This window comes from Pan paniscus, chromosome 15 (genome assembly GCF_029289425.2).
Source record: "Pan paniscus chromosome 15, NHGRI_mPanPan1-v2.0_pri, whole genome shotgun sequence".
In the NCBI taxonomy this organism is placed as follows: Eukaryota; Metazoa; Chordata; class Mammalia; order Primates; family Hominidae; genus Pan; species Pan paniscus.
In genome coordinates this window covers 89551309-89567662 of record NC_073264.2, presented here as the reverse complement: position 1 = coordinate 89567662, position 16354 = coordinate 89551309, and the positions used below count along the sequence as shown (strand labels likewise).

At 38.2% G+C, this 16354-nt stretch overlaps 1 protein-coding gene across 10 annotated transcripts in view; it reads right to left on the bottom strand.

Annotated features, from left to right (window-relative positions):
- The window catches only part of SPATA7 (spermatogenesis associated 7), a 53529-nt gene that overhangs the window by 14971 nt on the left and 22204 nt on the right, over positions 1 to 16354 (bottom strand). For all 10 annotated transcript variants that reach the window (XM_034937966.3, XM_055097927.2, XM_055097924.2 and 7 more), the window contains one exon: positions 6514 to 6647. In XM_034937966.3, the coding sequence (XP_034793857.1) occupies positions 6514 to 6647 (134 nt within the window). The remainder of the gene's footprint in view (positions 1 to 6513; positions 6648 to 16354) is intronic.

Here is a 16354-nt window from a genome sequence, read left to right as displayed (position 1 = left end):
GCCATGTTGTCCAGGCTGGTCTCAAACTCCTGGGCTCAAGTGATCTGTCTGCCTCAGTCTCTCAAAGTGTTGGGATCACAGGTGTGAGCCACTGCTCCCGCCTCTTTTCTAGATTTATTCAGAAATATAGCTCACACCCACATATTCACTTAATCTTAAAAGCACACAGTAAGTGCTACACCAGTGAAGCAAATGAGTAGTATGGGAGCATTGACTAAGTAGTGAATGACTCAAGAGTTACAGGGTGAAGACTGGAAGGGCTTAGGAGGGTTCTGAGGGTGACAGCATGTGAGTCAGAGTATGGGAGAAGAAAAGTGGCAAGAGAATTGGGCAATTATCATAAAAGGTTTTTGATATATGACCTTTATAATGTATATAAAGGGCTAATACATTCAGAAGTTAAAGCCAGCATTTTAACTATAGCAGCCTTTACAGTGAATACAAATTATAACCATAACAGGTGTCTGTTAACCATAACACCCATTCAATTATCAAAATACACTACCCAAAATAAGGCTCTTAAGACAATCTGAGTGTATCTAAAATATTTATTATCAGGGCTTATCAAAAATGTAGGCAAAGTGCAAGTTACTATGAATCCTAAATGGAGTCAATAAAAATACAGATAAAATAATAAATTAACAACTTTATGGAGGCAAAAAGTTATATAGGGTTATAGTTGCTATTGGAAAAATGAAAACATCTAACATTTACAGAAATATATAAAAAATATATAATATGTAAGTAATATATATTTTTACTTTATTATATATAAATAGATATATAAAATACATTAAAAAGATACATTAAAATATATGATTTGTATTTTCAAGAAACCCCATTCTTATCTCAAAATTTAATTAGTAATTTATACTCATGCTGAATAATAGAAACAAATTTTAAATTTTCTGTTAAAAAGTACAATCACTAAAAATGAAAATACACCTGTGATTCAAATATTGAGGAACAGATTCCCAGATAGCAAAGTATAATATAGAGCAGATAACAGATTTATTCTAAAGGAAGCAGCTCTATTGCTGGTCTTTTTATCTACATAATAGCCCTGGGGCTCTCAATCATATTCACAGCTTCCCCTGATGACTCCCAAGTCTATTTTCAGCCCAGACCTCTTTGCTAACACAGATGCTTATATCCAAGTGTCTACTAAATATACTAGATGTTCCAAAAGCATCTCAAATCAAACACAGCCAAACAATAAACTCCTATCTCTTATTACCTCCAGCCCCAAAGAAAACCTGCACCTCATCCTATTATATTTCTGTGAATGATATATTACTATTCTCCCAGTTGCCCAAGGCAGAAACTTAGGATTTTAACTCCTGCTTCTTGCTCTTCACATCATCCACTCAGTCACCAAGTCCTGCAGATTCTACTTTTTTTTTTTTTTTTTTTTGAGATGGAGTCTCGCTCTGTCGCCCAGGCTGGAGTGCAGTGGCACAATCTTGGCTCACTGCAACCCCGCCTCCTGGACTCAAGCGATTCTTCTGCCTCAGCCTCCTGAGTAGCTAGGAGTACAGGCGCATGCCACCATGCCCAGCTAATTTTTGTATTTTTAGCAGAGACAGGGTTTCACCATATTGGCCAGGCTGGTCTCGAACTCCTGACCTTGTGATCCACCCGCCTCAGCCTCCCAAAGTGCTGGGATTACAGCCATGAGCCACCACGCCAGGCCGAGATTCTACTTTCTAATTATTTCTTAAACGTATTCCTTATGCTCTCTCTGCTGTCACAGAATCAAGTCTTAATTACTGCTTCCCAGATTACTGCAACTGTCTCGTAACTGTCCTCCACTGTTGTCGGTGTAGTCTGTATAGTGTCAGTATGATGACATAACTTCCCAACTAAAAACTGGTCTATGGCTCCCAGCATTTCTCAAGGAAAAAAATCCAGACTCATTATTACAGCCTTGGTATTTGGTAAGCAGAGCAGTCAATCTGGCTTTTGCCCAGCAGTCCATAGTTTTTTTTAAACCACATCATGGGTGCTAGGGGCAGAAAACAAAGCTCTTAAGAGATCATGCTTGAGAATCTGGGATTCTCTCAATGGCTACTCCTCAACTAGATGACTTGCAAGGAAACTTCCCCATCCTGAACCCTGGCACTGAGTTGAAGGAGACTGCCGGCCTTCTAATACCAACTCTAACAAACTCAAAAAGGAGACAGTGGGGAAATCTAAACATTAGATATTTATTATTAAAGAACTGTTATTAATTAATTATTATTTTTTTGAGACGGAATTTCGCTCTGTCACCAGGCTGGAGTGCAGTGGCGTTAACTCAGCTCATTGAGACCTCCCACCTCCTGGGTTCGATTCCCCTGCCTCAGCCTCCCGAGTAGCTGGGACTACAAGTGCGCACCACCACTCCTGGCTAATTTTTTTTTTGTATTTTAGTAGAGACGAGGTTTCACCATGTTGGCCAGGATGGTCTTGATCTCCTGACCTGGTGATCCGCCCACCTTAGCCTCCCAAAGTGCTGGGATTACTGGTGTGGGCCACCACACCCAGCCTGTTATTAATTTTTAAGGCATAATAGTATTGTTGTGGTTTTAAAAGTCTATCTTTTAGATATATACTCAAATATTTATGGGTAAAATTATATGGTGTCTGGGGTTTGCATCAAAACAACCTAGGAGAGTGAGTGGGCATATAGGTGAAATAACACTGGCTCTGAGCTGATCATTGCTACAACCTAGGTGATAGGAACATGTGGGCTTATTATACTATATTTTTGTAAATGCTAAGGTTTTCAAAATTTAAAAGTTCAAAAAATGAAACCACACATAAAAATAAAACAAATTTACTGTTTCAGCTGAGAGAGAGAGATGGAAAGAACACAGCTCTCACCATTACAAGAAGAAAAAAGCTGAACGATCTGCACATTAATGATTTTTCTTGAACTAATGAGAGAACTGAGGTCACAGAGCAAACAACTAACCTGAAATATGGAGAGAGATAAGTATCCCAGCACTTGCTTACTTGGGAAAGATGCTATGGAATGCCACATAAATTGATAAGATTATGTTATAAATGTTTGTTAATTTCCTAAAGACTGAGTGTGGACTAGTGATGTGCTCAGGTCTGTACTGGACCTGAGGACTTGGGGAGTTTGTACCTCTTGCAGGCTTTTCCTCCAGGAAACCTACTCGAAGCTTATAGGGAAGAGTAGAGAGAATCCCTTTCCCACCTTCTCTTGGTGTGGCTTGGGGAGAGAAACAGCAGTCACTGTGGAAAATCTTCCCAGACTTATTTTTCCATTCTCTTTTAAGGAACAAAAACCTTAATCTGCAGGGGAAAGTATCCCTTCACTTTTGCCACATAACAGAATCACAGAAGTGACATCCTATCATCTTTGCCATATTCTACTGGGTAGAAGCAAGTTACAGGTCCTACCTGCACTGAAGAGGAGGGGATTGCTTAAGGGTGTGGGTCACTGTGGGGGTGTTGTCTTCAAATTTTGTCTACCACATTGAGACAAATAGAAGGTATGAAATAAGAAGCCAGAAATAAAAACATATTAAATGTCCCATTAAAAAGACAATGATTATCACAGCACTTTGGGAGGCCAAGGCGGGCAGATCACGAGGTCAGGAGATCGAGACCATCCTGGCTAACATGGTGGAACCCCGTCTCTACTAAAAATACAAAAAATTAGCCAGGCGTGGTGGCGGGTGCCTGTAGTCCCAGCTACTCGGAGGCTGAGGCAGGAGAATGGCGTGAACCCGGGAGGCAGAGCTTGCAGTGAGCCAAGATAGCGCCACTGCAGTCTGGCCTGGGTAAAAAAGCGAGACTCTGTCTCAAAAAAAAAAAAAGACAATGATTATCAGATTGAATAATCTGACCCACCAAATACTAACCTAAAACATTGAGATTGGCAAGTGACATTAAAAAAAAAAAGAAGAAAACATTAAGATCAAAAAATGGAAAATGATATAACAAGTAAATACTAGTGAAAATAAAGCTAATTTAATTATATCACTATCAGAAAATATTAATAGAAAAAGCATTAAGGTAAAGAAATTCAAAGCACAGTGATAACAGGTTCAGTTCACCAAGAAACTACCTCCTTCAGGATTTTCTAAATCTGTATTCTGTATCTCTAATATCTCTAATGTAATAACATGCATTCAAAATATGTAAATCAAAAATTAATAGTACCACAAGGAGAAATAGCTAAATATGTAAGTATGTGGAAGATTTCTCTCAATAACTGATAGATTAACCAGACAAAAATAATCAATATGATATAAAAGATTTGAACATCTGGAAAATACAAAGTTTAATGAATATACTATATATCAAATACTACATGCAAAAACTATAGAATATATTTTATTTTCAAACATATAATGACGGGACATTTTTAAAAAATTGTCCACCTACTGGGACATAAAACAAGTGCTCAATAAATTTCAAGAAATGGATATAATATAGATGTTTCCTAATCACAATACAATTAGGCTAGAAATCTGTAACAAACAGATACTAAGGAAAAAGCAGATACAGAGATTAAGAAACAGTTCTAAATGATTTCTGGGTTAAATAAAAAAATCATAATGAAAACTGTAGGCCAGGCATGGTGGCTCACGCCTGTAATCCCAGCACTTTGGGAGGCTGAGGCAAGCAGATCACTTGAGGTCAGGAGTTAGAGACCAACCTGGCCAACATGGTGAAACTAGACTCTACTAAAAATACAAAAATTAGCTGGGCATGGTGGCAGACACCTGTAGTCCCAGCTACTTGGGATGCTGAGGCACGAGAATTGCTTCAACCCAGGAGGCGGAGGTTGCAGTGAGCGGAGATCACACTACAGCATGCCAGCCTGGGCAACAGAGCAAGACATTATCTCAAAAAACAAAACAAAAACAAACAAACAAACAAAAAGAAAATTGTAAAATACTTCGAATTGAAACATAATAAAAATACCACCTATCAAAACTTGTGGGATGCAGCTAAAGCTGTACTTGGTGGAAAATTTATAGCATTAAAAATGCTTACACTAGCAAAGAAGTAAGGCAGAGAATTAATAAATTAAATAAAATTAGAGATAGTACAGCAAAATAAACCCAGAGAAAGTCAAAGAGGGAAATAAAGAAAAACACAGATATTAACAAAACAGAAAACAAAATACAATAGAGAAGACTAACACAATAAAAAGTGTGTCCTTTAAAAAAACTGACTCAATCTCTGATGAGAATGATGAAGAAGAATGAAGGCACAAATAAACTACCTTAGGAATAACAAGGGGAAATAATACATATTCAGAAGAGATTAAGAGAATAGTATGAACAATTCTCTGCCAAAAATTTACATAAAATGAACAACTTCCTACATAAATCTAACATTGAAATCATTCTATAATGACTTAAAAAATTGAATCAGTAGTCAAAATCTTCTCATAAAAAATACTTTAGGCCTAGACAATTTTAATGTTGAGTTCCACCAAATTTAAGGAACAAATAAACCAAATGTACACAAGCTAGAGTACAGAAAGAAGAAATAGTGCCCAGTTTATTTTATGAGGATAGCATAACCAGACACAAGGAGTACAAAAAAAGAAAATGACAGGCCAGTATCAATAATGGACAGATGCCAAAATTCTAAACAAATATTAGTAAGTAAATCTAGCAATGAATAAAAAAGGTAATGTACCATGACTAAGTTCTGTTTACAACAGGAATGCAAAGTTGGTTTAACATTACAGTCAACTGTTTGTAATTCATTACATTAACAGATTAAAAGAGGCTCAGCATAGTGGCTCATGCTTGTAATCCTAGCACTTTTTGGGAGGCCGAGGTGGGCAGATCACTTGAGGTCAGGAGTTTGAGACCAACCTGGCCAACATGGCGAGACCCCATCTCTACTGAAAATACAAAAATTAGCTGGAGTCGTGGTGGGTGCCTGTGATCCTAGCTACTGGGGAGGCTGAGGGAGGAGAATTGTTTCAACCCAGGAAGTGGAGGTTGTAGTGAGCCAAGATCATGCCACTGCACTCCAGCCTGGGCAACAGAGTGAGACTATATATAAAAAAAAAAACCCCACAGATTAAAAGAGAAAAATTATATCATAATATCATCATTCCAAGAGATGCAAAAAAGCATTTCATAAAATTAATATCCATTCAGGAGAAAGGGAAAAAAAAACTTCACAAACTAGGAATAGAACTTATTTAACCAGATGTTCGAAGGTATCACAAAAAACCTATAACTGGGGTCTGCAAACTATAACCTTCAGGCCAAATCTGACTCAATGTCTTCAGTTAATAAAGTTTCAGCAGAACACGGCTATACCCATTTATTTATGTACTGTCTATGTCCGCCTTCCAATGGCAGAGTAGTTGTGACAGAGGCCTGAACAGCCTTTTAAAATATTAACTATCTGGATCTTTACAGGAAAAATTTGCTGACCCTAAACTATAGTAAACAAAGTCAGATTGTACCACTAAAGAAGTACCTTAGAAACATTTGCTTTTAAAAAATAAAAATACTATCTTACCTTTTGTAAGGTATTAAAAAGTGACTTGGAATTATTTTTATAATTGGCTCGCATTGCAGTTTTAGTTAATTTGAACTCTTTTTCACATCGTGCTAATTCCTTTTTGAGTTTCTCTCTTCGTTGTTGGTCTGCATCTAAAAGGGAAAACAAATCTTTCAAAATATGGAACAAAATAGAAAATTGGTTTTTTGGTCTTGTTAGAGTAATAAATGGAACATTTTTCTTGTTAAAATGTTATGATATGTAAATAAAAATCCATTTATTTTCCTATATAAAGAGTTACTAACACATTTTAAAAATTATTTATTTCACATGTGCCTCTAGATATTAACTAACACATTTAATTTATAGAAATTCTAAATGGATTAACTATTTAAATAATACAAACAATATAGTGAGATTTGTGTAGTTACCAAAAAAAAAAAAAAAGAAAAAGAATGCCAACAAGATATGACAAACTGGCCAAGCCTAGGGGCATAAGAAAGCAATTCTTAGCAGTTATTCACAGAGATATGAAGGTTACAAATGCTTAACCATGTTATTTATGACTATGTAATCACCAAATACTAAGCTTCACAAACAAAGAAGAAATAAAGTCTTTCCTGACAAGCAAACGCTAAAGGAATTTGTTATATCTAGACCTAGTGTGTTAGGCTGTTCTTGCATTGCTATTAGAAATACCCAAGACTGGGTAATTTATAAGGAAAGAAGTTTAATTGGCTCATGATTCTGCAGGCTGTACAGGAAGCACAATGCCAGCATCTGCTTCAGGGGAGACCACAGGAAGCTTTTGCTCGTGGTGGAAGGCGAAGAGGGAATGTGCATTTCATATGGCAAGAATGAGAGGGGAAGGCTGTGGGGGCATACACTTTTAAACAACCAGATCTTGCAAGAACCCACTCACTATCACAAGGACAGCATCAAGGGGGTGGCGCTAAGCCATTCATGAGAAATTCACAGACATGATCCAATCACCTCCCATCAGGCGCCAACTCCAACACTAGGCGTTACATTTCAATGTGACATTTGGGTGGGGACAAATACCCAAACTACATCACCTAGCCTATAAGAAATGCTCAAGGAAGTTCTAAACATGCACACATAAGAATGATACTCACTACCATAAAAGAACACATAAATACAGAGGTTCACAGATCCTATAAAGCAAATACGCAATCAAGACTACAAAGCAAGCAGCAAACACTACCATGACAGGATCAAACCTCACATATCAATATTAACCTTGTAAGTAAGTGGTCTAAATGTACCCAGTTAAAAGGCACAGAGTGGCAAGAACCACTTTTTTATTTTTTTATTTAAAAAATAAAATAATATTTTATTTAAAAAAAAAAAAAACAAGACCCAACCTTCTACTATCTTCAAGAGGCCCATCACACATGTAATGACACCTATAGGCCTGAAGTAAAGTGATGAAGAAAGACCTATCATGCAAACAGTAAATAGAAGAGCAGGGGTTGCTATTCTTGTATCAGATAAAACAGACTTTAAACCAACAGCAATAAGGACAAAGATGGGCATTACATAATGACGAAGGATTCAATTCCACAAGACTTACCTATCCTAGGTATATTTGCACCCAACACTGGAGCACCCAGATTCATACAACAAGTACTTCTAGACCTATGAAAAGATTTAGACAGCCACACATTAATAATGGGGGACTTCAACATCCCACAGGCAGTGTTAGATAGACCCTCAAAGCAGAAAACTAACAAAGAAATTCTGGATTTAAATTTGACACCTGACCAACTGGACCTAATAGACACCTACAGAAGAATACTCCACCCAACAACCACAGAATAAACATTCTTCTCATCTGCATGTGGAACATACTCTAAGATCAACCACATGCTCGAAGACAAAGCAAGTTTCAATAAATGTAAAAAAATTGAAACCACGCCAAACATATTTTTGGACCACAGTGGAAAAAAAGGTAGAAATCAATACCAAGAGTACTCCTCAAAACCACATAATTTTACATGGAAATTAAACCAACTTGCTCCTGAATGACTTTTGGGTAAACAACAGAAGGTGAAATTAAAAAAAAAAAACTCTTTGAAATAAATAAAAACAGAAACACAACATACCAAAATTTCTGGGATGCAGCAAAAGCAGTGTTAAGAGGCAAGTTTACGGTGCTAAATACCTACATCAAGAAGACAGAAAGATCTCAAATTAACAATCTAACATTGCAACTAGAGGAAGTAGAATAACAAGAACTAATCCCAAAGCTAGTAGTAGAAAATAATTATCTAAAAGCAGAAATAATTGAAATTGAGATTCCAAAATCCATATAAATGTTCAATGAAACAAAAAGTTGGTTTTTTGAAAGGATAAACAGATCAACAGACTGTTAGCAAGATTAACAAAGATAAAAGAGAAGATCCAAATAAGTACAACCAGATATGACAAAGGCAACATTACAACAGACCCCACAGAAATAGAAAAGATCCTTAGAGACTATTAAGAAGACTTCTATGCATAGAAACTAGGAAATCTAGAGGAAATAGATAAATTTCTGGAAACATACAATTTCCCAATATTGAATTCAGAAGAAATTGAAACCCTGAAGAGAAATACTGAGTTCCAAAATTGAACCAGTAATAAAAAAAACCTACCAACCATAAAAAGCCCTGGACCAGAGAGATTCACAGCCAAATTCTACCAGACATACCAATAGTTGGTATTAATCCTACTGAAACTATTCCAAAAACTTGAGGAAGGACTCTTCCCTAACTCATTCTATGAAACCCAATCTATGAAACCAGCATAATTCTAACACCAAAATCTGGTAAAGACACACCAAAAACGAAAGCTATAGGCCAATATCCCTGATTAACATAGACACAAAAATGCTCAACAAATAGTAGCAAACTGAATCCAACAGCACATCAAAAAGTTAATAAACCACAGTCAAGTAGGCTTCATTCCTGGAATGAAAGGCTGGTTCAACATATGCAAATCAATAATGCGATTCACCATATAAACAGAATTAAAAACAAAAACCTTATGATCATCTCAACAGATGTAGCCAAAACCTTCAATAAAATCTAGCAATCCTTCATGATTAAAAAAAAAACCCTCAACAAATTAGGCATCAAAAGAACATACCTCAAAATAATAAGAGCCATCTATGACAAGCCCACAGCCAACATCATACTGAATGAGCAAAAGCTGGAAGCATTCCTCTTTTGAACTGGAACAGCATAAGGATGCCCACTATCACCACTCTTATTCAACATACTACTGGAGTCCTAGCCAGAGTAATTAGGCAAGAGAAAGAAATAAAACACATCCAAATTGGAAAAGTAGTAGTCAAATTATCTCTTTCCTGATGATATGATTCTATAATTAGAAAACCCTAAAGATGCTGCCAAAAGGCTTCTTGAACATAAACGATTTCAGTAAAGTTTTAGGATACAAAATCAATGTGCAAAAATCAGTAGCATTTCTATACACCAATGATATTCAAGCTGAGAGCCAAATCAAGAACACAATCTCATTTACAATAGTTACACACACACAAAATAAAATACCTAGGAAAATATCTAAGGAGGTGAAGGATATCTAAAAGAATTACAAAATACTGCTGAAAGAAATCAGAGCTGACACACACAAACGGAAAAACATTCCATGCTCGTGGATTGGAAGAGTCAATATCATTAAAATGTCCATACTGCCCAAAGCAATCTAGAGATTCAGCACTATTCCTATCAAATTACTCACATCATTTTTCACAGAAATTGAAAATACTATTCTAAAATTTATATGGAACCAAAAAAGAGCAGTCCTAAGCAAAAAGAACAAAACTGGAGGCATCACATTACCCGACTTCAAACTACACTACAAGGCTACAAGATGGATTAAAGATTTAAATGTAAGACCTAAAACTATAAAAATTCTATAAGAAAACCTAGGATATACTCTGCTGGACATTGGCCTTGGCAAAGAATTTGTGACCAAGTCCTCAAAAGGAATTGCAACAAAAACAAAAATTGACAAGTGAGACCTAATTAAATTAAAAAGCTTGTGCAATGCAAAAGAAACTATCAACAGAGTAAACAGACAACCAACAGAATGGGAGAATATATTTGTAAACTATGCATCTGACAAAAAACTAATATCAAGAATTGTGATGGCTAATACTGAATGTCAACTTGATTGGATTGAAGGATGCAAAGTATTGGTACTGGGTATATCTGTGAGGGTGCTGACAAAGGAGATTAACATTTGAGTCAGTGGGTTGGGGAAGGTAGACCCACCCTTAATCTGGGTGGGCACCATCTAATCAGCTGCGAGCGAACATAAAGCAGGCAGAAAAACGTGAAGGGTTGAGGCTGGCCTACTCTCACAGCCTACATCTTCCTCCTGTGCTGGATGCTTCCTGCCCTCAAACATCGGACTCCAAATTCTTCAGTTTTGGAACTCAGACTGGCTCTCCTTGCTCCTCAGCCTGCAGACAGCCTATTGTGGGACCTTGTGATCACGTGAGTTAATACTTAATAAACTCCCCTTTATATATATATTCCATTAGTTCTGTCCCTCTAGAGAACCCTAATACAAGAATCTATGAGGAACTTAAAAAAAAAAAGCAAGAAGAAAAACAAATAACCCCATTAAAAAGTGAGAAAAGGACATAGACACTTATCAAAAGAAGACATACAAGCAGCCAACAAATAAAAAAGTACTCAACGTCACTAATCATCAGAGAAATGCAAATAAAATCACAATGAGATACTATTTCATACCAGCCAGAATGGCTATTACCAAGAAGTCAAAAAATAGTAGATGTTGGCAAGGTTGCGGGGAAAAAGGAATTACACACTGTTCTTGGGAATGTGAGTTCAGCCACTGAGGAAAGCTGAAGACTGAGCCACTGAGGAAAGTTTGAAGACTTCTCAAATAACTAAAAATAGACAGACCTACCATTCAACCCAGCAATCCCATTACTATGTATAATCCCCCCAAAAAAAATCATTCTACCAAAAAGACACATGCCCTCATATCCACCACAGCACGATCCACAATAGCAAAGATATGGAATCAACCTGGGTGTCCATTAATGGTGAATTGGATAAAGAAAATGTGGTACATATACAGGATGAAATACTGTATATGTGCAGCCCACGGAGGGCGAGCTGAAGCAGGGTGTGGTGTTGCCTCACCCAGGAAGCGCAAGGGGTAGGGGAACTCCTTCCCCTAGCCAAGGGAAGCCATGAGGGACTATCCTGTGAGGAACGGTGCACTCTGGCCCAGATACTATGCTTTACCCATGGTCTTTGCAACCCACGGACCAGGAGATTCCCTCAGGTGCCTACACCACCAAGGCCCTGGGTTTCAAGCACAAAACTGGGTGGCTGTTTGGGCAGACACTGAGCTAGCTATAGGAGTTTTTTTCCATACCCCAGTGGCGACTGGAATGCCAGTGAGGCAGAACCATTCACTCCCCTGGAAAGGGGGCTGAAGCCAGGGAGGCGAATGGTCTCTAGCTCAGCAGATCCCACCCCATAGAACCCAGCTAGCTAAGATCCACTGGCGTGAAATTCTCCCTGCCAGCACAGCAGTCTGAAGTTGACCTGGGACTCTAGAGCTTGGTGGGGGGAGGGGCATCCACCATAATTGAGGCTTGAGTAGGTGGTTTTTCCCTCACAGTGTAAACAAAGCCGCCGGGAAGTTCAGACTGGGCGGAGCCCACCACAGCTCCACAAGGCCACTGTAGCCAGACTGCCTCTCTAGATTCCTCCTCTCTGGGCAGGGCATCTCTGAAAGAAAGGCAGCAGCCTCCCTCAGGGGCTTATAGATAAAACTCCTGTCTCCCTGGGACAGAGCACCTGGGAGAAGAGGTGGCTGTGGGCACAGCTTCAGCAGACTTAAATGTTCCTGCCTGCCAGCTCTGAAGAGAGCAGCGGATCTCCCAGCCAGTGCTTGAGCTCTGCTAAGGGACAGACTGCCTCCTCAGGTGGGTCCCTGACCCCCATGCCTCCCAGCAGGGGTTGACAGACACCTCATACAGGAGAGCTCCAGCTGGCATATGGTGGGTGCCCCTCTGGGACGAAGCTTCCTGAAGGAAAAACAGGCAGCAATCTTTGCTGTTCTGCAGCCTCCACTGGTGATACCTAGGCAAACAGGGTCTGGAGTGGACCTCCAGCAAACTACGGCAGACCTGCAGCAGAGAAGCCTGACTGTTAGAAGGAAAACTATCAAACAGAAAGGAATAGCATCAACATCAACAAAAAGGACATCCACACAGAGACCCCATCCAAAGATCACCAACAGCAAAGACCAAAAGTAGATAAATCCACGAAGATGAGGAAAAAACAGTGCAAAAAGGTTGAAAATTCCAAAAACCAGAACGCCTCTTCTCCTCCAAAGGATCACAACTCCTCGCCAGCAAGGGAACAAAAAACGCAGGGGTTGCAATCCTAGTCTCTGAAAAAAACAGACTTTAAACCAACAAAGATTAAAAAAAAGACAAAGAAGGGCATTACATAATGGTAAAGGGATTAATGCAACAAGAAGAGCTAACTATCCTAAATACATATGCACCCAATACAGGAGCACCCAGGTTCATAAACCAAGTTCTTGAGACTTACAAAGAGACTTAGACTGCCACACAATAATAGTGGGAGACTTTATCACCCCACTGTCAATATTAAAGAGATCAACAAGACAGAAAATTAACAAGGATATTCAGGACTTGAACTCAGCTCTGGACCAAGCAGACCTACTAGACATCTACAGAACTCTCCATCCCAAATCAACAGAATATACATTCTTCTCAGCAGCATATCACATTTATTCCAAAATTGACCACATAATTGGAAGTAAAACACTCCTCAGCAATTGCAAAAGAACGGAAATCATAACAAACAGTCTCTCAGACCACAGTGCAATCAAATTAGAACTCAGGATTAAGAAACTCACTCAAAGCCACACAACTACATGGAAACTGAACAACCTGCTCCTGAATAACTACTGGGTAAATAACAAAATTAAGGTAGAAATAAATAAGTTCTTTGAAACCAATGAGAACAAAGACACAATGTACCAGAATCTCTGGGACACAGCTAAAGCAGTGTTTAGAGGGATATTTACAGCACTAAATGCCCACAGGAGAAAGTGGGAAAGATCTAAAATCGACACCCTAACATCACAATTTAAAGAACTAGAGGAGCGAGAGCAAAGTAACTCAAAAGCTAGCAGAAGACAAGAAATAACTAAGATCAGAGCAGAAATGAAGGAGATACAGATGTGAAAAACCCTTCAAAAAATCAATAAATCCAGGAGCTGTTTTTTTTGAAAAGATGAACAAAATAGATAGACCACTAGCCAGACTAATAAAGAAGAAAATAGAGAATCAAAAAGGCACAATAAAAAACGACAAAGGGGATATCACCACTGATCCCACAGAAATACAAACTACCACCAGAGAATACTATAAACACCTCTATGCAAATAAATTAGAAAATCTAGAAGAAATGGATAAATTCCTGGACACATACATCCTCCCGAGACTAAACAAGAAGAAGTCGAATCCCTGAGTAGACCCATAACAAGTTCTGAAATTGAGGCAGTAATTAATAGCCTACCAACCCAAAAAAGCCCAAAACCAGATGGATTCACAGTCTAATTCTTCTATAGGTACAAAGAGGAGCTGGTACCATTCCTTTTGAAGCTATTCCAAACAACAGACAAAGAGGGACTCCTCTCTAACTCATTTTGCATCATCCTGATACCAAACCCTGGCAGACACAAGAAAAAAAAATTTCAGGCCAATATTCCTGACTAACATTGATGTGAAAATCCTCAATAAAATACCAGCAAATCGAATCCAGCAGCACATCAAAAAGCTTATCCACCACGATCAAGTTGGCTTCATCCCTGGGATGCAAGGCTGCTTCAACATATGCAAATCAATAAACATAATTCATCACATAAACAGAACCAATGACAAAAACCACAGGATTACCTCAACAGATGCAGAAAAGGCCTTCGACAAAATTCAACAGCGCTTCATGCTAAAAACCCTCAATAAACTAGGTGTTGATAGAATGTATCTCAAAATAATAAGAGCTATTTATGACAAACCCACAGCCAATATCATACTGAATGGACAAAAGCTGGAAGTATTCCCTGGAAGCATTCCCTTTGAAAACCGGCACAAGACAAGGATGCCCTCTCTCATCAATCCTATTCAACACAGTAACGGACGTTTAGGCCAGGGCAATCAGGCAAGAGAAAGAAATGCAGGGTATTCACATAGGAAGAGAGGAAGTCAAATTGTCTCTGTTTGCAGATGACATGATTGTATATTCAGAAACCCCCATCATCTCAGCCCAAAATCTCCTTAAGCTGATAAGTAACTTCAGCAAAGTCTCAGGATACAAAATCAATGTGCAAAAAATCACAAGCATTTCTATACACCAACAACAGACAGACAGCCAAATCATGAGTGAACTCCCATTCACAATTGCTACAAAGAGAATAAAATACCTAAGAATAGAACTTACAAGGGATGTGAAGGACCTCTTCAAAGAGAACTACAAACCACTGCTCAAGGAAATAAGAGAGGACACAAACAAATGGAAAACCATTACATGCTCATGGATAGGAAGAATCAATATTGTGAAAATGGCCACACTGTCCAAAGTAATTTATAGATTCAGTGCTATCCCCATCAAACTACCATTGACTTTCTTCACAGAATTAGAAAAAAACTATTTTAAATTTCATATGGAACCAAAAAAAGGGCCCGTATATCCAAGACAATCCTAAGCAAAAAGAACAAAGCTGGAGGCATCACACTACCTGACTTCAAACTATACTGCAAGGCTACAGTAACCAAAACAGCATGATACTGGTACCAAAACACATATATAGACCAATGGAATAGAACAGAGGTCTCAGAAATAATGCCACACATCTACAACCATCTGATCTTTGACAAATCTGAGAAAAATAAGCAATGGGGAAAGGAGTCCCTATTTAACAAACAGTGTTGGGAAAACTGGCTAGCCATATGCAGAAAACTGAAACTGGACCCCTTCCTTATACCTTATACAAAAATTAACTCAAGATGGATTACAGACTTAAATGTAAGACCTAAAACCATAAAAACCCTAGAAGAAAACCTAGGCAATACCATTCAGGACATAGGCATGTGCACAGACTTCATGACTAAAACACCAAAAGCAATGGCAACAAAAGCCAAAATTGACAAATGGGATCTAATTAAACTAAAGAGCTTCTGCACAGCAAAAGAAACCGTCATCAGACTGGACAAACAACCCACAAAATGGGAGAAAAATTTTGCAATCTATCCATCTGACAAAGGGCTAATATCCAGAATCCACAAGGAACTTAAATTTACAAGAAAAAACCAACCCTATCAAAAAGTGGGCGAAGGATATGAACAGACACTTTTCAAAAGAAGACACTGATGTGGCCAACAAACATGAAAAAAAGCTAATCATCACTGGTCATTAGAGAAATGCAAATCAAAACCACAATGAGATACCATCTCATGCCAGTTAGAATAGCGATCATTAAAAAGTCAGGAAACAACAGATGCTAGACATGATGTGGAGAAATATGAATGCTTTTACACTGTTAGTGGGACTGTAAATTAGTTCAACCATTGTGGAAGACCGTGTGGCAATTCCTCAAGGATCTAGGACCAGAGATACCATTTGACCCAGGAATCCCATTACTGGGTATATACCCAAAGGATTATAACTCATTCTACTATAAAGACACATGCACACATATGTTTATTGCAGCACTGTTCACAATACCAAAGACTTGGAACCAACACAAATGC